The sequence below is a fragment of the Bos indicus genome, chromosome 25, assembly GCF_029378745.1.
Source record: "Bos indicus isolate NIAB-ARS_2022 breed Sahiwal x Tharparkar chromosome 25, NIAB-ARS_B.indTharparkar_mat_pri_1.0, whole genome shotgun sequence".
NCBI classification, from domain to species: domain Eukaryota; kingdom Metazoa; phylum Chordata; class Mammalia; order Artiodactyla; family Bovidae; genus Bos; species Bos indicus.
This window is the reverse complement of record NC_091784.1, coordinates 40,574,903-40,591,239: the sequence shown is the minus strand read 5'-3', so window position 1 is coordinate 40,591,239 and position 16,337 is coordinate 40,574,903. Positions and strand designations below refer to the sequence as shown.

At 62.4% G+C, this 16,337-nt stretch overlaps 1 protein-coding gene across 1 annotated transcript in view; it reads left to right on the top strand.

The window, feature by feature from the left end:
* The window catches only part of SDK1 (sidekick cell adhesion molecule 1), a 745,496-nt gene that overhangs the window by 695,937 nt on the left and 33,222 nt on the right, over window positions 1–16,337 (top strand). Inside the window, exons 35-38 of the mRNA XM_070780283.1 lie at window positions 1,528–1,629; window positions 9,109–9,224; window positions 11,083–11,269; window positions 12,969–13,106. Coding sequence (XP_070636384.1) covers window positions 1,528–1,629; window positions 9,109–9,224; window positions 11,083–11,269; window positions 12,969–13,106 — 543 coding nt within the window. The remainder of the gene's footprint in view (window positions 1–1,527; window positions 1,630–9,108; window positions 9,225–11,082; window positions 11,270–12,968; window positions 13,107–16,337) is intronic.

The window sequence follows — 16,337 nt, the reverse complement described above, 5'->3', positions numbered from 1 at the left end:
CCCACCTTCCTGTCTCTGTGACCCCGGCCCCTCCAGGGACCTCGCAGCAGGGGACTCGCCCAGCGGGCCCCTCTGTGTCCGCTGGCTTCAGGCCTAGCGTCCTCCTCACTGCAGCGTCGGGGTCTCCCTCCTCTCGGGGTGGGGGGCGGACATTGCACACACATGTCCAGCGTTTGTCCATCCAGCCTCTCTCCTTCTTATCAAATCATGGTGCTGCCCCTTGGATTCCGGCCAGGGTGGGTTTCAGTGACCGAGTGCAAGACTCAGGGACCAAGCTGCAGTTCAGTCCAGTGCAGAGGTCGCTGGATCAGAAAGCGGGTAATGGAGGGGAGGAAGAGCCAGGCCAGGCCCCGCGGGTGCCAGCGCTCTGCCAGCTCGTCCCCCATCACCCCGGCCACCACCCGGGACAGCCAACCAGCCCGGCAGCGGGGGCGGGGTTCCCGGAGCTGTGCCCTCCCCCTGAAGCTCTGCGTCATGCATCGCAGGCCGGCCCGCCTGCCCCTCCCCGCCTCGCTGCTTCCTTGTCTTTCTACCGAGTCCCTCCTGGGCCGGGCATCTCCCAGAGGTGGCCTCTCCAAGAGGTTGGGTGAAGAGTCAAGTGCAGGCTGGCCCCAGTGACGAGGGCTCCCTCCCTGGGTCTCCGCCCAGGCCTTTCAGTCTCGGGTTAGGAAGCATGGAAGGGGCGCCTGGGCCACACGCCGGCGTCCACTCTGGTGCGTCTCTGTGGATTCCTGGCAATCACACGAGGCCCCAAGTTGAGATGAAGCCGTCTGGTGGTTTCTCAGCAGCAGAGCTTGACCACGGGGGCAGGATCTTGGCCGTTAAATGTATCTATGTTGGCAAACCAAGGCCCGTGAGGTCTGAATGGCCACATCCTGGGAAGAAAAGGGCATGAGACGCCAAGTGCATCGTGCAGGCCAGGCAACCACACACGAGCTCTGCACTACTCGATGTGGCAGGAACAGCTGATTTTTTAAGCCAGAACTTTCTGGAAGGTTCTCCCAGTCACATGACTGTCCAGAGGCCCCACGTATGTGTCTGTCCGCCTGAGCGCATGGTCCCTGCAAACCGTACCTCCCAGAGAGGACCCCGCTCTGCAGAGGTCAGTGAATGTGACCCCCAGGCCCTCCCGCCATCATGTCACAGAAGGGGTCAACGACTGGCCCATGTGGTCGAGCGGCGCCAGGGTCTTGCTGTGTCCGCTCTTGCTCTCCAGGAGAGGTTCGGGACCAGAAGGCAGGCCCAGGTCAGGCTCTATGTCCTGGACTCGCTCCCTTAGACGAGGAGCTGGTTGCCACCTTACCCTGAATGCAGGACGGCCGTGACTGCCTCACCAGGGTCACGGGCCGGTAGGGGGCACTGCCGGGCGGGTAGGGGCACTGCTGGACGGAGGGTGGCTGGCCCCTCACAGGCTTCTCTCTGCAAGAAAGGGCTCCCTTGTCCCCCCAGGGGGCACTGGTCACAGAGGGAGCTTTCTAAGAAACGGCGGGGCTCCTGCCTGCTGACCCTGTCCCCTCGCCCTTGCAGATCTGAAGAAATACCGGCGCTACGAAGTGGTCCTGACGGCTTACAACGTCATCGGCGAGGGCCCGGCCAGCGCGCCTGTGGAGGTCTTCGTTGGCGAGGCCGGTGAGTCCTGCCTGGAGCTCAGGGGCCAGCAGCGTCCCCCTCGTCGAAGGTCAGGTTATGGGGGTTCAGGAGGCTTCTGGTCATGCTGGGAAGAGTCCTCGGCCAAGGGCTGGGTGTCCTGGTGGCCCCAGGAGTGATCAAGTCTTGCTTTTGAGACACAGGGGTGTTTAAGGTCTGGAGGTATCGGATTAATCAGGACATGCTCTAGGAGAGCCATGCTGTCGTCCCCGTGGGGGTCCAGGAGTGCGGGGTCCTGGGTGGGGGGAGGGGAACTGCTGTCACCCACCGTCTCTGGCCAGGCCTGAGCGCTGGTCCCGGCCCCGAGTCAGCCTGACCTTCCGTAACAGCCGCTCCCCCATCTCCGAAAGCCACACAGATCCATGTTAGTCCCCGTTTCAGATACGATCTGGCCCCTGGATTTGTTTTAAGAACTGTCCCCTCTGTGGGGCTGACGCACAGGGAGAGGTCGTATCCCATGTTGAGATCGGAGTGTTGCCTTCACCCAGCCCCCTGCTGCCCTGGAAGGAGGGAGTCGCCCGCCGTCAACCTGCAGAAACGCCCCCTGCCCGCGGGCACACGCACACACACACACACACACACACACAAACACACTGCCTCACGGCCTGCCCTCTCCCCACAGAAACCCCCCCTGCCCACGGGCACACGCACACACACACACACACACACACACACACACACACACACACACACTGCCTCACGGCCTGCCCTCTCCCCACAGAAACCCCCCCTGCCCACGGGCACACGCGCACACACACACACACACACACACTGCCTCACGGCCTGCCGTCTCCCCACAGAAACCCCCCCTGCCCACGGGCACACGCACACACACACACACACACACACACACACACACACTGCACCACGGACGGCTGTCTCCTCTGATCTTGGCACGTGGCTGAAGGTTCTGCTCGAATCTGCGGGTGCAGAGTCAGGAGGGTGAATGGGGTTGGAATGCCCCTGGGGACGGGGACCCAGGCTTTCGGGGGACAAAGGCTGAATTCTCTGGGCCGGCCACAGGACACGTCAGGCGACTGTGCAGTTTGGAGAGGTTATTGTCGGAAACGAGCCAGCACTGAGGGTCTCTGGCTTAGCAGGGTTTTTCTGGAAGAGTCACACGGCATTTTCACATAGACAAAGATAAACCAGGTGACCCCACAGGAGACAGCGGAAGCCACCCTGGCCTCTGCCCGGGAGTCTGTCGGCGGAAGGGGTGGAGGTCACTTGGGGGCCAGGCACTCCAGGAGGGCCTGGGCCTGGCCACAGAAGAGCCCACACAGGCGGGGCAGACGCAGCACACACCGTCTGTGAGAGCAGGGGCTTTGGAGCCTGGCGGGGCGTCGTGCAGGCAGCCGTGCCAGCCCTGCCACTGAGCTCAGGGTGCACATGGCCGGCTGGCCAGGACCCACGGAGCTGACCCGCCCACTCGTCAGCCTGCACCACAGCGAGAGGACCAGCGGCGGGGCCCAGGTGCTGCGGACAGGGCCTGCATCCCAGGACCGGTGCAGGCGTGTGGAGAACAGGGCTGGAACCCGGGCGGGAGACCCGGGAGCACCGGGGCTATAGCAGCCAGCCGGACAGCCGTGGACGTCTGCCCGCCTCTGGGCTTGCGTCCTGGGTCTGTGGCTGTTTGTTGTTCGTTTTATGGTAAAGCACGGTTGACGTGACACACGCCGTCCTTGTCACCGGCAAGCGTCCAGCCCAGGGGCAGGGAGCCTGTCCACTGGCCAAGTGGCCGCCGCCCGCCTCCCCCGGCCCCGGCTTCTCCCCAGACAGACGCCCCTCAGCCGTGGGCAGGCCCCCTCCCCCAGCCGCCGTCGGCCCTGACTTGCTTCCTGTCTGTGGGCTCGCTGCTCCGGGGGCTTCATGGACACGGGCCAGAGCCGCGTTTGACCGCTTTACCTGGCTCCCGTCTCCCAGCATGTTTCCCGGGCTCACCCGAGCTGCAGCAGGCGTCAGACTCGCTCCCTCTCGTGGGGGAGGACTCTCCTCTGGGTGCAGACTCCGCGTTCGCTGGCAGTCCCTCGGTGCACCCCTGGGCTGTCTCCCCGTCGTGGGTGCTGCGGTGGGGCTGCTGTGAACCCGGGCGGGCCACGTGTTTCTCCCAAGTGGCAGGAGGGTGTCCGTCGGCTGCTTCTGTGGGTGGGCGGCCTCCAACAGCCTCCAGTCGGGGATGCAGAGGCAGAACCCAGAAAGAGGCCAGGCTCCCCGCTCAGGCTGCCCCCACAGGTCGGGTGGATGTTCGGCCCCAGAGCGTTGCTCTGCCGTCCGTGTTCACGCCGCATAGAATGTTCTGGAAGGAGGACGCCATGCTTCCAGCACTGTTGCCACGCACCCTTGGCCGTCCAGTCGCTGCCTCTCGCAGCCCAGGGGCCCTTGTAACGTGTTCCTCCTGACTTTGAGCTGCTCTCAGGCCTGCAGAAAATAAAGCTAAATGGGGCAGTTTCCATTCACTCAGCCGGATGCTTCACCATCCTGACCATTCGGCAGGAAACACTCAGACTTGTGTGAAAACTGCCCGAAAACAGTGTGTTTCCCGAGTCAGACCTGCAGGTCTGAGGGTCACTTCCGCCGGTCCCCGGCTCTGTCATGCTGGGCCCGTCACTCCACCTCTCTGAGCTCAGGCCCTGAGGACCATGGTGCAGAGGGAAAAGCTGCAGGCTGGGAGTGAGGCGATGGGGGTCCTCACCCCGACCCTGCCCCCAGCTCGCCCATCCTGCCTGCAGGATAAATGTCCAGGACACGCCTAGACCAGGGCCGGTCAGTAAGTGGTGAGTGACTGAGACCCTGTGCAGGTTCTTGATTGGTCTCGTCCTACAGAACAGCGAGAGGTCGAGAGTTAATGATCTTTGGGTCTCCTCTAGCCTGAATATGTAGTTTTTAAATCCTTTTAATCTCAGAGAGAAAGGGTAACCTTTAGGCGATCTCTCATTGAGATTGATTTCTGAGTCATTGAGCATTACAAATTGGTAAAAAATAGTACACTAGTAAGAAATACAGCTTGCAAGAGATAGAAACCCAAAGAGGCTTAAGCTGAAAGAATCTGTCATTAACTCACGTAACGGAGAAGTTGAAGAGCCTGGGCACAGCTTCAGGCATGGCTGGATCCAGCATGCTAACAGGCTGTCCCTGTGCCCCCTCTTGGTTCCTCCTCCTCTCAGCTCACTCCTGTCTCAGGCAGGCTCTTTGTCAAGGTGGCCCCGTGGCTCCAGGCAGCAGAAAGAGTGCTTGCTCCCACAGGAAGGAAACACCTCTTCCCCAGGAGTCCCCCAAGGGGGGCATACCCCAGAGGGAGAAGCACCCCCAGGACCCTGCTTGTCAGAAGGATGGCATGAAGGTGTGAGCACGAGGAGCAGGTCCCTGGAGGGCATCGCAGGTCCGTGATGACACCTCTGGGCGGCTCTCAGGTCACATGGGCACCCCCAGGGGAGATGGACATTTAAAGGCATCAGTACTGGGTGACCCAGAAGCCCTCCGTCTCCATGGGGACAGAGCCCACACAGGACCAACGCCCCACCCGCCCGCAGGCAAGGTCACCTCGGGGACCCGCCTGGGGACACTGCCCACGCTCCTTGCCGGTCGTGCTCTCTGCTCTCACACCACCCGTTTCATTTCAGCTGCAAGACCCTTCACGTCCCACATTTTCTCCAATTTTACAAACAGCGAAGCGGCGCTCAGGGATTGGACAGACTCCCCACATCCCGCCGTACGAGCCCAGGGCTTGGATTCGCCGTACAGGGCTTTCCCCGCAGCCTCCAGCCCCCATTCCTGCAGCCTGGAGAGCACAACATCGGTTTTTTGGAAACTGGTTTTTGTGACCAGTTTCCCGCTTCCTCCCGTTAAGCCTCCTTGGAGTTGTGTTTGGTTCTGGCTCAGCAGTGAGGTGAAGAGGAGTAGGGAGGTGACAGAGGAGACAGACGAGAGGCAGGGGCCGGGGCCCCGAGGGGCGAGACGTGCTGGGCCGGCGAGGGGTGGAGGGCTGAATTCCCCACCCGCCTCCCCTCTCTCCCTCCCCAGGCCCCCGGAACCTCACCACGAGGGAGGGAAGGAGAGAGGCTCAGAGCCAGGCTGCCTGGGTTTACACAAAGCAGAGTCCACATGCCTGATGATCGCGTGACCCCTGGAGAGTCGCTGGATTGCTCTGGGCCTTGCTTTTCCCGCCGCTGTAGCCTGCGTGCTGAGTCACTCAGTCATGTCCGACTCTGGGCAACCCTATGGACTGTAGCCCACGGAACGCACTGGACGTTCCTGCTGGGAAATGCCCCACGGGTCATCGGCCAGACTGGTTCCAGGGGGAGACGTGTAGCTCCCTCCGGGAGACTGTCCACAGGGTGGTCGCCACCCCACGGTGGGGCAGGGTGAGGGATGAGGGGCTGGCTGGTGAGCAGTCCTGCCCGAGCGGTGGGCAGCCCCCGTGCCCCCAGCCCTGGCCGTTTGCCAGACACCTTTGCAGATGCTGTGAGCACACGGGGGCCGGCCAGCCGCCGCCCTGCAGCAGAGGTTCTGAAAGGCTCTGCTGCGGGGCCCCAGTGAGCCCGGGGCTGCCCAGGGTCTGCCAGACATGCAGTCAGGAGTCCGAGAGTCGGGGCCTGGGAGCCAGCACCCCCTCCACCAGCACGTCCACGCAAAGCCAGGGGCAGCTGCTGTCTTCCCTTGATGCTGCATGGTCACTGCGGGGCCAGCACGCCTGTCCAGGGGCCAGTGGAGCTGGACAAAGTGCCGGTCTCACTGCTTCTTGGGACCTGCCCGCCCAGTCCAGCCTGCAGCTCCCAGCTTTGCAGGGCTTCCTGAGCATTCAGCCAGAATCCCAGAAGATTCCAGAAATCTCTGGTGTTCCATCACCACTGTTGGGTACAAGGAGCCTGCCACAGTCCAGAACCATCTCTGTCGCCGCCATGGTCGGCCCTCCCTGCAGGCTGGTGGGTGACGGCCGTGGGGCAGCATCGTCTGCCCGGCCGAGGCGCCCAGGGGAACCTCTGCTCCGCGCCCCAGCCCGGACCCTGCCTCCAGCACCGTCCGTGGCGTCCACGTATCAGCTAACGCCAGACTGCCAGGCCAGCGGGCTTTTGAAAACTGATTTTATGCGTGTTAACACGGCATTCTGAGCTGATGCTCACATGCACCGTCCTCCACAGACTGTAAAGTGGGGGAACAAAGAGATCACGGCCCGTCAGACACCCCACCAGCTTCCAAACCGAACCCTTCGTGACGAGTGAGGATCCCTTGTGGGGTGTAAACGGGGCATCTGCCTGCAAGTCATTGGGGAGGCTCAGAGGCTCTTAGGAGCCAAAAACAAGTCTAGAAGCCAGCGCGCTTTGCTCTGTGTTTACATCAGTTTCCCTCTCCCCTGCTGTGTCCTCATCGGGGAAGTCCTTGTTACGGGCAGGGAGGCACTGTGCTCCAGGACGGGCTGGGGGCCGGGGGAGCCCAGCCCGGGGACAGCGGTACAGGTGGGCCTGCCGCCCGGGATGGAACCGGGCCAGGCAGGGGGAGCTCTGCGTTGCACGTGTCCACCCCCGAGCCGCCCTGGGCCCTGGCTCTGCCACGTCTTCAAGGAGGAAACTCGGGGCAGTGGACACTCGCACACGGCCCTGACCCCACCGGCGTGGCAGCAGCGTCCCACTCTGCCTTTCCCCGTCTAACTGTGCCACGGTCATTTCGCAACAGAGTCGCCGATGGCAAACATGCAAAGACATTAACTTTATTTATGTTTTGGATTATTAATGCGGCTGTTAAAATTCCTCCAGTTAGTTTTGATTGAATTGTTTTTCTGTGTGATTCTGTTGTTTAATGGAGCGGTAAATAAGAATTTCTGATAATGAGGCCGAGCATCTGTCACAACAACCTGGTAAGGGTTATTAACATTTCCATTAGCGGCGGGGTGGGCCGTGGTAACACGAGCCGCACAGTTAGAGCAGAATGAATAGGTGGTGTCAGGCTGAGTGCGTGTTAATTACTATTTTATTCTGCGCTGGGGGGCAGCAGGGAAGGGGCGACTCGCGAAGGTCGTCCTCTCCGCGGAGGCCCCCTCCAGAGGGACCGAGTGCCCGGCCATCTCCCCCGATGGTGACTGTCCGTTTGGTTCCTTCCACTTGTGACCGTAAACAGACTTGAGCCCAAAGGCAGTGCCCGGGCTGCAGGCAGGGCCGCAGCGGGTGAGGGCGCTGGGCTGGTATCCTGCCCCCCGCAACCAGGCACCCCCCCGACAGCTCCGGGGTCCAGCCCATCATGGAGTTTGCCGGGATGGGGGGTACCCAGGGGGGTGAAGGGAGCAGCCCGCAGCGGGCAGGGGACAGACCGGCCGGCGGGATTGCCGGGCAGGGAGAAACATGGGTCGTCTGCGTTGTTCCCAGCTGCCCTGAGGCTGCCTGCAAGGCCACGGCCACGGGGCCCTGCCAGTGACCTTTCACCTTTCACCTGCACCTGTGACTCCAGCCCATCACAGTGGGGCGGGGGTAGCCCTCAGGGTGGGAGGAGGACCAGAGGGGTGGGTCCTCCCCAGGGGACATGCGGCAGCGGCCTCTGTGCTCCGTCCCAGAGGAGGGGTAGCCACGGGTGCGCAGAGGCCAGCCCCTCCCCCAGGAGCGGGGCTGTGCACCCCGGCGTCCTGAACCCCAGACAGGATCACACACGCCTTGGTTTTTCTTTTCTGGCTGCACTGTGCTGTGCGAGATCCTAGCTCCCCACCAGGGATCGAACCTGGGCCTCCAGCAGTGAAGGCAGAGGACTAACCCCCGGACCGCCAGGCCATTCCCACAGATGGCCTTTGTTTTCTCCGAGTTCCACGTGGACTTTAGCACTACCCTCGGTTGCGGTTACTGGAAAAGACCCTGATGCTGGGGAAGATTGAGGGCAGGAGGAGAAGGGGGCGACAGGGGTTGGGGAGCATCACCGACTCAGTGCACGTGAATCTGAGCGAAACTCTGGGAGATAGTGAAGGACGGGGAAGGCTGGCATGCTGCAGGCCTTGGGGTGGAAAAGAGTCGGCAGGACTTAACGCCTGAACAACTGCAGCAACTCGGCAATGAACGTGAGAGCCAGCAGCACAGGTCTGCAGGGCCTGATCTCCCAGCCACAGGGCCCTCCCCAACCCGACGCAGCGAGGTTGGAGGTTGCTGAGCCGTCCCTGCCTGTCCCAGGCAGCCTCACAGCTCAGTCATAGCCGCGTGGCTTACTGTCTCACCTTTGTTCTCACGAGCGCCCCTGTGTCTGTGTATAATCGCTTTTCTTTGGGCTTCTCCAGATTTCACCGTGTGCACTTAGAGCCGTGGTTCTGAGAGGGTCCGTGGTCGTCCTGGCCGGGGCGGGGCCTGCAGGGGCGGGGCCGCAGGGGCCTGGGAGCCCGCGCGGGGAACCGTGGTTCTGAGAGGGTCCATGGTCGTCCAGGCCGGGGTGGGGCCTGGGAGCCCGCACGCGGGGCCGGGCTTCTCGGCTGACCCTCCGCTCTCTGCCCCACAGCCCCTGCCCAGGCCCCGCAGCGTGTGCACGTGAACCCGCTCACGGCCAGCCAGCTGGAGGTCGCATGGGAGCCGCCGCCGCCCGAGAGCCAGAACGGGATCATCCAGGGCTACAAGGCAAGCCCCTCGCGCGGCGCGGTCTCCCTCCCGGCCACCTGGGGACAACCCCTCGCGAGGCGCGGTCTGCCCTCCCGGCCACCTGGGGACGAGGGCCGGCGGCCCGGGCCCCCCAGCTCACTGCGGCCCGCTGCGTCCTGCGCCAGCACGCGGCGGCCCTCACCCTCGGACCCGAGGGCATCACCGAGGGGCTGGACTGGCTCAGCCCACCTCCCCCCGGGCCTGGGGGTCGGGGAGGCTCATGGTGGAGCCAGCAGCCCCTCCCTCCCAGGCTGGCCTCTCCTTGCCCTGCGCCCCCTCGGGGAGCCTCCACCACCTTTGCTGACGGTGCAGGAGGGGAGACCAGGCCTAGCCCCCAGCTCCACCCCGTGTCACTACTGGATGCTTCCCGAGTCCTGACTCAGTAGGTCCAGGATGGGACCCGGAAATGTGCATGTGTGACAAGCTCCCCAGGGGCCTGGTTCCTGGGGACCTCAGTTTGAGAACCCCGACACTGACCTGTTCTGAGCCCACGTCTGAATATTCCAGAAGTGGGATGGAAGGAAGGCACCAGACCATTCCCGTAAGAGCACCAGGCATGAACAGTCACACAAGTTGGTGGGGGGCAGGGAGCCTCTCCCAGGGTTCCACCTCCAAGGTCACCCCTGCAGACGGGGCTGGAACCCCATGAGGTCAGCCAAAACCCTCCTGAGGTAACCAGCCCAGGGCCGTCCCTTGCAAACCCCCATCCTCCCCTCAGGGTGAGTCTCCTTGTCTGGTCTGATGAGCCTCAAGTTGATCAGTCCTCAGACTTTGTGGGCTCACCTGCCCTGATGATGACTATTGGGCCGACTAATGTTCCTCTAAGAATGATTTCTGTAGCTGTTTTGTGAAAAGAAAGGCCTTCCTCCGTGGCAGGGCCGTTAACAATGACTGATGAGGCGACAGCAAGTCCCCTGAGCCTGGAGGCAAGGTGCTGTGTGTGTGTGTCCAAAGCGCGTTCCCTATTAATAATTCCCAATAATGGTGTCCTGAACAGACGCTGACGTGGGTATTGCCCTCAGTGTCCAGGTTAGTGCGGCCTCTTCGAGCAGAGCGCCTCACTGGCCAGTTCAGGGTGCAGAAGCTGGAGTTCATCTTACAGGAGGGAATGAGCGTAGCTAACCCGCCAGGGCTGCTCTGGCCCGGCCAGACGTGTGGACACCGGAGAGCCGGCCCCACACGGAACTCTGCTGCTCCGCACGTGGGCCAACAGCTCTGACTGCCTGGCCCGGGTTACACCCACTGAGCCAAGGCAGATCCACGGTCCAGGGCTGTCTCTGGGCAGCCTGGCTGGCACCAGCTTGAGGCTGTGGTTCTCTGCCAGCTATCAAGGGAAACAGTTCAGATGACCTTACAAACCTCCGTGTGTGGGCATCACGTTTGCTCACGAGCACATGTAAACCAGACATGAGGAAACAGAACCAAGAGAAACACGGGCCCCCCAGCAGCGCTGAGCCCAGGGTGGCTCTTCTGCTCGTCATCTGAGGCTGTTTTAACGTCCACAGTATTGGGTCACGTCAATCGCGGGCTTCGATGAATGTCAGGGTTAAAATGCAGGAGCCTCTAGTGAAGCTGGGGCTGGGGCCGTCCACAGGCTGGAGCAGGGGCTGGGTCGGTCTCCCTTACATCCAGGAGCCTGGTCCTAAGGCACTTTCCTGGCAGTCACCTCCGTCCGCAGGCCCCATCCTCCTGGCCTGGCCTCTGCAGAGGCGCACTCACCACCCCCCCAGGAGCACTGGGGTCCCCCGCCCCGGCTTGGTGGCCGCCTGTCCCCAGGCTGAGACAGGGCGCCACCCCTCTGAGCCTCCCGGCCTCCAGCCTCCGCTCCTCCCGGCAGATCTACTACTGGGAGGCAGACAGCCAGAATGACACGGAGAAGATGCGGGTGCTGTTCCTGCCCGAGACCACGGCCAAACTGAAGAACCTCACCAGCCACACCAAGTACCTGGTCAGCATCTCGGCCTTCAACGCCGCGGGCGACGGGCCCCGGAGCGAGCCCCAGCCGGGCTGCACCCACCAGGCAGGTAGGAGCACACAAGCCCCCCCACCGACTGCCCAGGCCGCCCCCTGCCCCATTGCTGCCCCCTGCCCCGCTGCTGCCCCCCACCCCCGCTCCAGTTCCCCCAGCTCCCCACTCTGCTGGTCCTCAAACCCAGCCCCATGTAGCCGGAGATTTCTGGGTCTGACCCACATGGTGTCTCCGGCCCCCAGCCTGGGCCCGCTGCAGGGAGCTGCCTGCTGTGAGCCGTGCAGGGTGTCAGGTGAACAGGCTTCCAGCTGCACGAGGCCTTGTTCCTCACAGGCAGGATTAGCCCCAGGGCCCTGGGGGCTTCTCTCAGGTCCAGCTCCCAGAGCAGGGATCCCCTTGTCTGTTGACCTGCTGAGCCTGGGCTGCAGTGTGGGCCCCCCGGGGGCCTCAGCTGCAGAGCCCTCCAGAAGCGGTTTGCCTGCCATCTCTCAGGCACATGCCCCAGGCAGATCCCAGAGCATGCCCGGACTGCCCTGCCGGGGGTCACACTGCCCGTGGCCTCCTCTCCTCACCCACTGTGCATTCTGAGCTGATCGCTCACTGTCCTGGTGACTCTTGGAATCCCCTGTGGCCTGGGGGGCTTTGTGAGGCCAGCCAGGCCTCCCAAGGGAAAGGAGGCTGGGCCTGGGGTCCCGGGAGCTCCGAGGGACTTCATGAGATCCAGAGGGTCACAGGCCAGCAAAGTAGGTTCGGGAGCCCATGGGATACAGACCCTCCTCTCGGGGTTCCCCAACATTCTGTGGGTTCAGTCTTCCTGGGAGCAGGGGCTCCCAAGCACTTTGCCCTGCACAAGATGACCACAGCCAGATTGTATGGGCCGTGCCCCCGGGGCCTGTCCAGCAGTCCCTGCAAGGCCAGGAAGGGGCCATCGTGGACTCAGAGGGAAGGGGTGGAGCTGTGCAGCTGAGAGTGGGAGGCGGAGACCCTTGGGCACGGTGGGCCCAGATGATCGTGGGACCACAGGACCCCCCAGGCGGGGGAGGGTGGAAGAGGGGCAGGAGGGGCTGGTTTAGTGGGCATTTCTCATCTCCGAGGGGAACCGGGCTGGGGGCACGTCAGTCCCCACACGGTGAGGGGAGCTCGGGACTCCAGTCCAGGTGGACGGGGGCCTTGTGGATCAGCCTGCTCCCTGACCCCCAGCCGGCCTCTGCGTCTGCCAGGAAAAAGCGTCTCCCCACTCAGGATGGCCTGTGAGCTCCCCCATCTCCAGACCAAGGGGGACCGTGAGATGGTTGGGCACCAGGGGATCCCAGGTGAGGACGAGGGTGGGGGTGTCCTCTGGGGCCTCCTAGCCCTGCAGAGGGAGAGGAGAGGAGGGCAGAGCCTTCAGCCACCACCCGCCCCGGAGCCTGGCCCCCAGAGGCGCAGGCCGGAGCTGACAGTGCCGTCTGCGCTGCGCTTCCTGTCTCTCTTATTCGTTTTTACACCTTTGTCACCGTGCTTCTCAGGCTCCTTTATGCTTGAACACCGTCGTTTCCTCTGCTCCTCTCGGGAGGGTTTGAGTTTCCGATTGATCCTGGGAGGTTGGGGATGCTCAGTAAATCACCTTTATACAGCGTGTGGCATTGAGCCTGCACCAAGTAGAAAATAACATCTAATAAACATCTCTGTTCCGGGTGGAGGCGTGGACACATATGTAGATGATCTCTTGCTATAAAAGGAGCTTCAGTGAAGGTCCTGCCCTGTTCCTCCAGCTCCCGGGACCCCCAGCTTTTTGGCGTTCTCGGAAATAACCTCCACCACGCTGAACGTCTCGTGGGGTGAGCCCGTGGCGGCCAACGGCGTCCTGCAGGGCTACCGAGTGGTGTACGAGCCGCTCGCGCCCGTCCAAGGTAAGCCTCGCAGGGCCTGGTGCCCGCCGTCGACACGGGAAGAGGCCGGTGAACGGGCCGAGCACGTGGCGCGTTCGCACAGCCGCCCTCCTGGGGCCCCGACCCGGGTCTTCACCGCCTGCCGCTCCTGAGGCCCCAGGGTCCGTCCCACCCAGGCACTCCAAGCCGGAACCATGTGGGCAACGTGGCCAGAGGGGGCACTGGGCCCAGAGGCTGCCCCCAGCTGCTCCTCCGGCCACCCTTCATTCTAACGTTTACTCAGCGAAGGTTTTTTAGGGGGTGCACACCGTGGGCTGTTCCCCGACAGGAGACTGAAGCTGAGCCCCAGGGCCCAGAGCACACACTGAGGGCTGAGCGGGCCTTTCTCTGTGCCCCTCTGTGTGCCCAGGACCGTGGTGCAGAGGAGGGCGGGGAGCCCCTGGTCATAGACGCAGGCAGACTGTAAAAGTTACAGAGTGTTTAACGTCTAGGAGGGAAAGATACCACCCACACGTCTAACGATCCTGGCTTTCCACTTAAAGCGCCGCGATAAACGTTTCCTTTATAAAAATAAGCACATTCAACTAAAACAGGGAGTTGATGTGAAGAAAAGTTAAGCCCTAGATTTTATTTCATCGCATCTCAACTGCCGTGGACTCTGAGATGCATGGTAACTTTATTAAGTGCTGAGGAGGAAAAAGGGCCTCCGATGCACTCTGGCCCAGGCCTCGTGTGCAGCGACTGTCCCAAGCTGCATCCCAGATCAGACATGGACGCATGAGGGGCACGCGTCTCAGAAAATTCATGAACTTTGGTAAATAGCAGGAGAGGCGGCGTGTGGACACAGGCTGTCCAACGGCCAAGAGGCCGGGGCCACATCGACTCAGCCCCGCTCAGTCTGGGGACAGGTGGCCTGGGCTTGGCCAGAGTCGCGGTCACAGCCCCAGAGGCCCTGGAGGAGATGGGCCAGGATCTTGCTCGTCCAGCGGCCAGGAAGGGCCGAGAATTACCGGACACCAGCGTTTTGCTCGCCCATGTGAGTGGGGGCGGGGACTTGGCGCTCTGTCACACAGCCACTGACCCGGCTCCTGTTTGGAGCCCAGGTTCCTGACCAGCACGTCCCAGACCCTGACTCCCACTCGTCTATCCAGTGCCCTGTCCAGGGCTGGGGCTGCTGCCCTTGACCGTGACAGCACCAGTGACTGGCAGTGCCCAGCCCGGCCCGAGGAGCCCTGGGGCCGCCTCTACCCCCAGAGCTGCCCTGAGCCGGGCCCACCCGCCCCCCGACAGCTCTGGCCCAGCTCCTGCAGGAGCGAGGCTGACCTTAGGCCTCACACCTGCCCCAGCCACCCCGGCAACCAGCACACACCCCATCCCTAGGGGCAGAGCTCAAGGCCCGCTGCCTGAGTGCCACCCTGGTGACCTATGACCTTCCAGACGCGCCCTGCTCACCACCAACCCAGGCCCGCTTCTCAGGATCCCACCCGGAGCCTGCCTGGACCACGGCCGCTCCCCAAACCCCTGATTCTTCAGTCACACGCTGGGCCCGAGCCCTTCCAGCCTCCACGGCCCGCGGCCCAGGAAGGTGGGGTCTGCCAGGCAGGGCTGCAGGGAGGCCATGCCCAGGGAGGGGCAGGGCTGCTGGTGACGGGTGTGGGGCCTCGCACGGGAAGCCCTTCCTCTGGGCTCAGCTGGGGGCCTCGCACTGGCCAGCGCTGGCTGACACCAGAACAGCAGCCACCTCGGGCAGGCGGAGGCTTAGGAAGTGTTTGCACACGAGTCCCCACACCTCGGCCTGTCCCTCACCAGGGTCCCCCAGTTCCTGGATTATGTATCCCCCCTGCTTAAGGCGGCCAGCCAGTCTGATGGGCGTGCGGGCCTCTTGAGTGGGGGTCTCCTGGAAAAGCCTGGCCCCCTTCACTGTGGGATCCGGGATTCCCACAGGGAACCATGGAAGTGGTGACGGGGGCTCCGGACAATTCCGATGCGTTCACGTGTCTCAGAGGGCCCGGTGTCTCCCGGAGACATGGCTGCAAACACAGGGGACCCTCGAGTGTCTTCATTCTATGTCAGCTCTCTGTGGCAGCTGGCTCCCCGTGAAGACCACCAAGGATGTGATATGTGCGTTACACACGCACACACGCACACTTGCAGTGAAGACAGTAAACAGAAGTTGTGAAGCAGCGCCCTCGCCCCGGCTGACCCTGCGTGCCCCGCCCCGGGCCCAGACCTGGTGGGCTGCCTTCAGCCCAGGGAGCGGGGGGCCCAGCGTGGACCCAGTGCTGTGGACCCCGGAGCCCAGCAGAGCAGCCCTCGGAGCACCAGGCCCTGATCTTGGGAATATGATTCCATGGAAGAGCTGTTTTTATGTTTTCTAAAAATGTCTTTTAAATGGGGGAAAGATTGAAGACAGGAGAAGGGGGCGAAAGAGGATGAGATGATTGGATGGCATCACTGACTCAATGCCCATGAGTTTGAGCAAGCTCCAGGAGACGGTGAAGGACCAGGAGGCCTGGCGTGCTGCAGTCCATGGGGTCGCAAAGAGTCGGACATGGCTGAGCTACTGAACATCAACAACAAAATGTTTTAAATGGAAGTATTTTAGGGAATTGCACCATGAGGCTTTATAGCACAGGGCACAGTTTTAAAATGGACTAAACGAACAAGATTCTGCCTTGGTTGGGATGGAATGGGGGGTTGGGATGGGACAGGGGTTGGGGGGACAGAGTTCACAAAATCTGTGCCCGGGGTTGGTTCTACTCTAAGGAGAAGGTATTTCTTTTCTAACAACAAAAAAAGGGGGCAGGGATGCTGCTCTGCCAAAAACTATACATCCCACAGGACCCCCAGCATCAGCTGAGGACGCTCTCCATGTGTGCGTGCTATGCCCCCCGGGAGCCCCGTCCGGAGCGATGGGCCTGAGGGGCAGCTTTGCGGGGCAGAAACAGCCCTGCTTCTCCAGTGAAAAGCTCCGACCAGGCAAAAGCCCCCAGAATCGCTCTGAAATAATTGGGAAGAGAATGACTTAGCTGGTCAAGTGTTTGATAAAAGGCATGATGTGAATGCAGTAAGCCACGAGGAGAGACCCTGGGACCTGCAGGACTGCAGGGATTTGCTCTGGCGACTTGGAAGGTGGACCCGTTTTGCACAAGGACACGCTTTTTTGGGCTCTTCTGAGGTCAAGGCCGCCCTTGAGTTCTCTGCACTCAAGGTGCAGAGAACACTGGCCATTCACAGCGAGCACAGACAGGC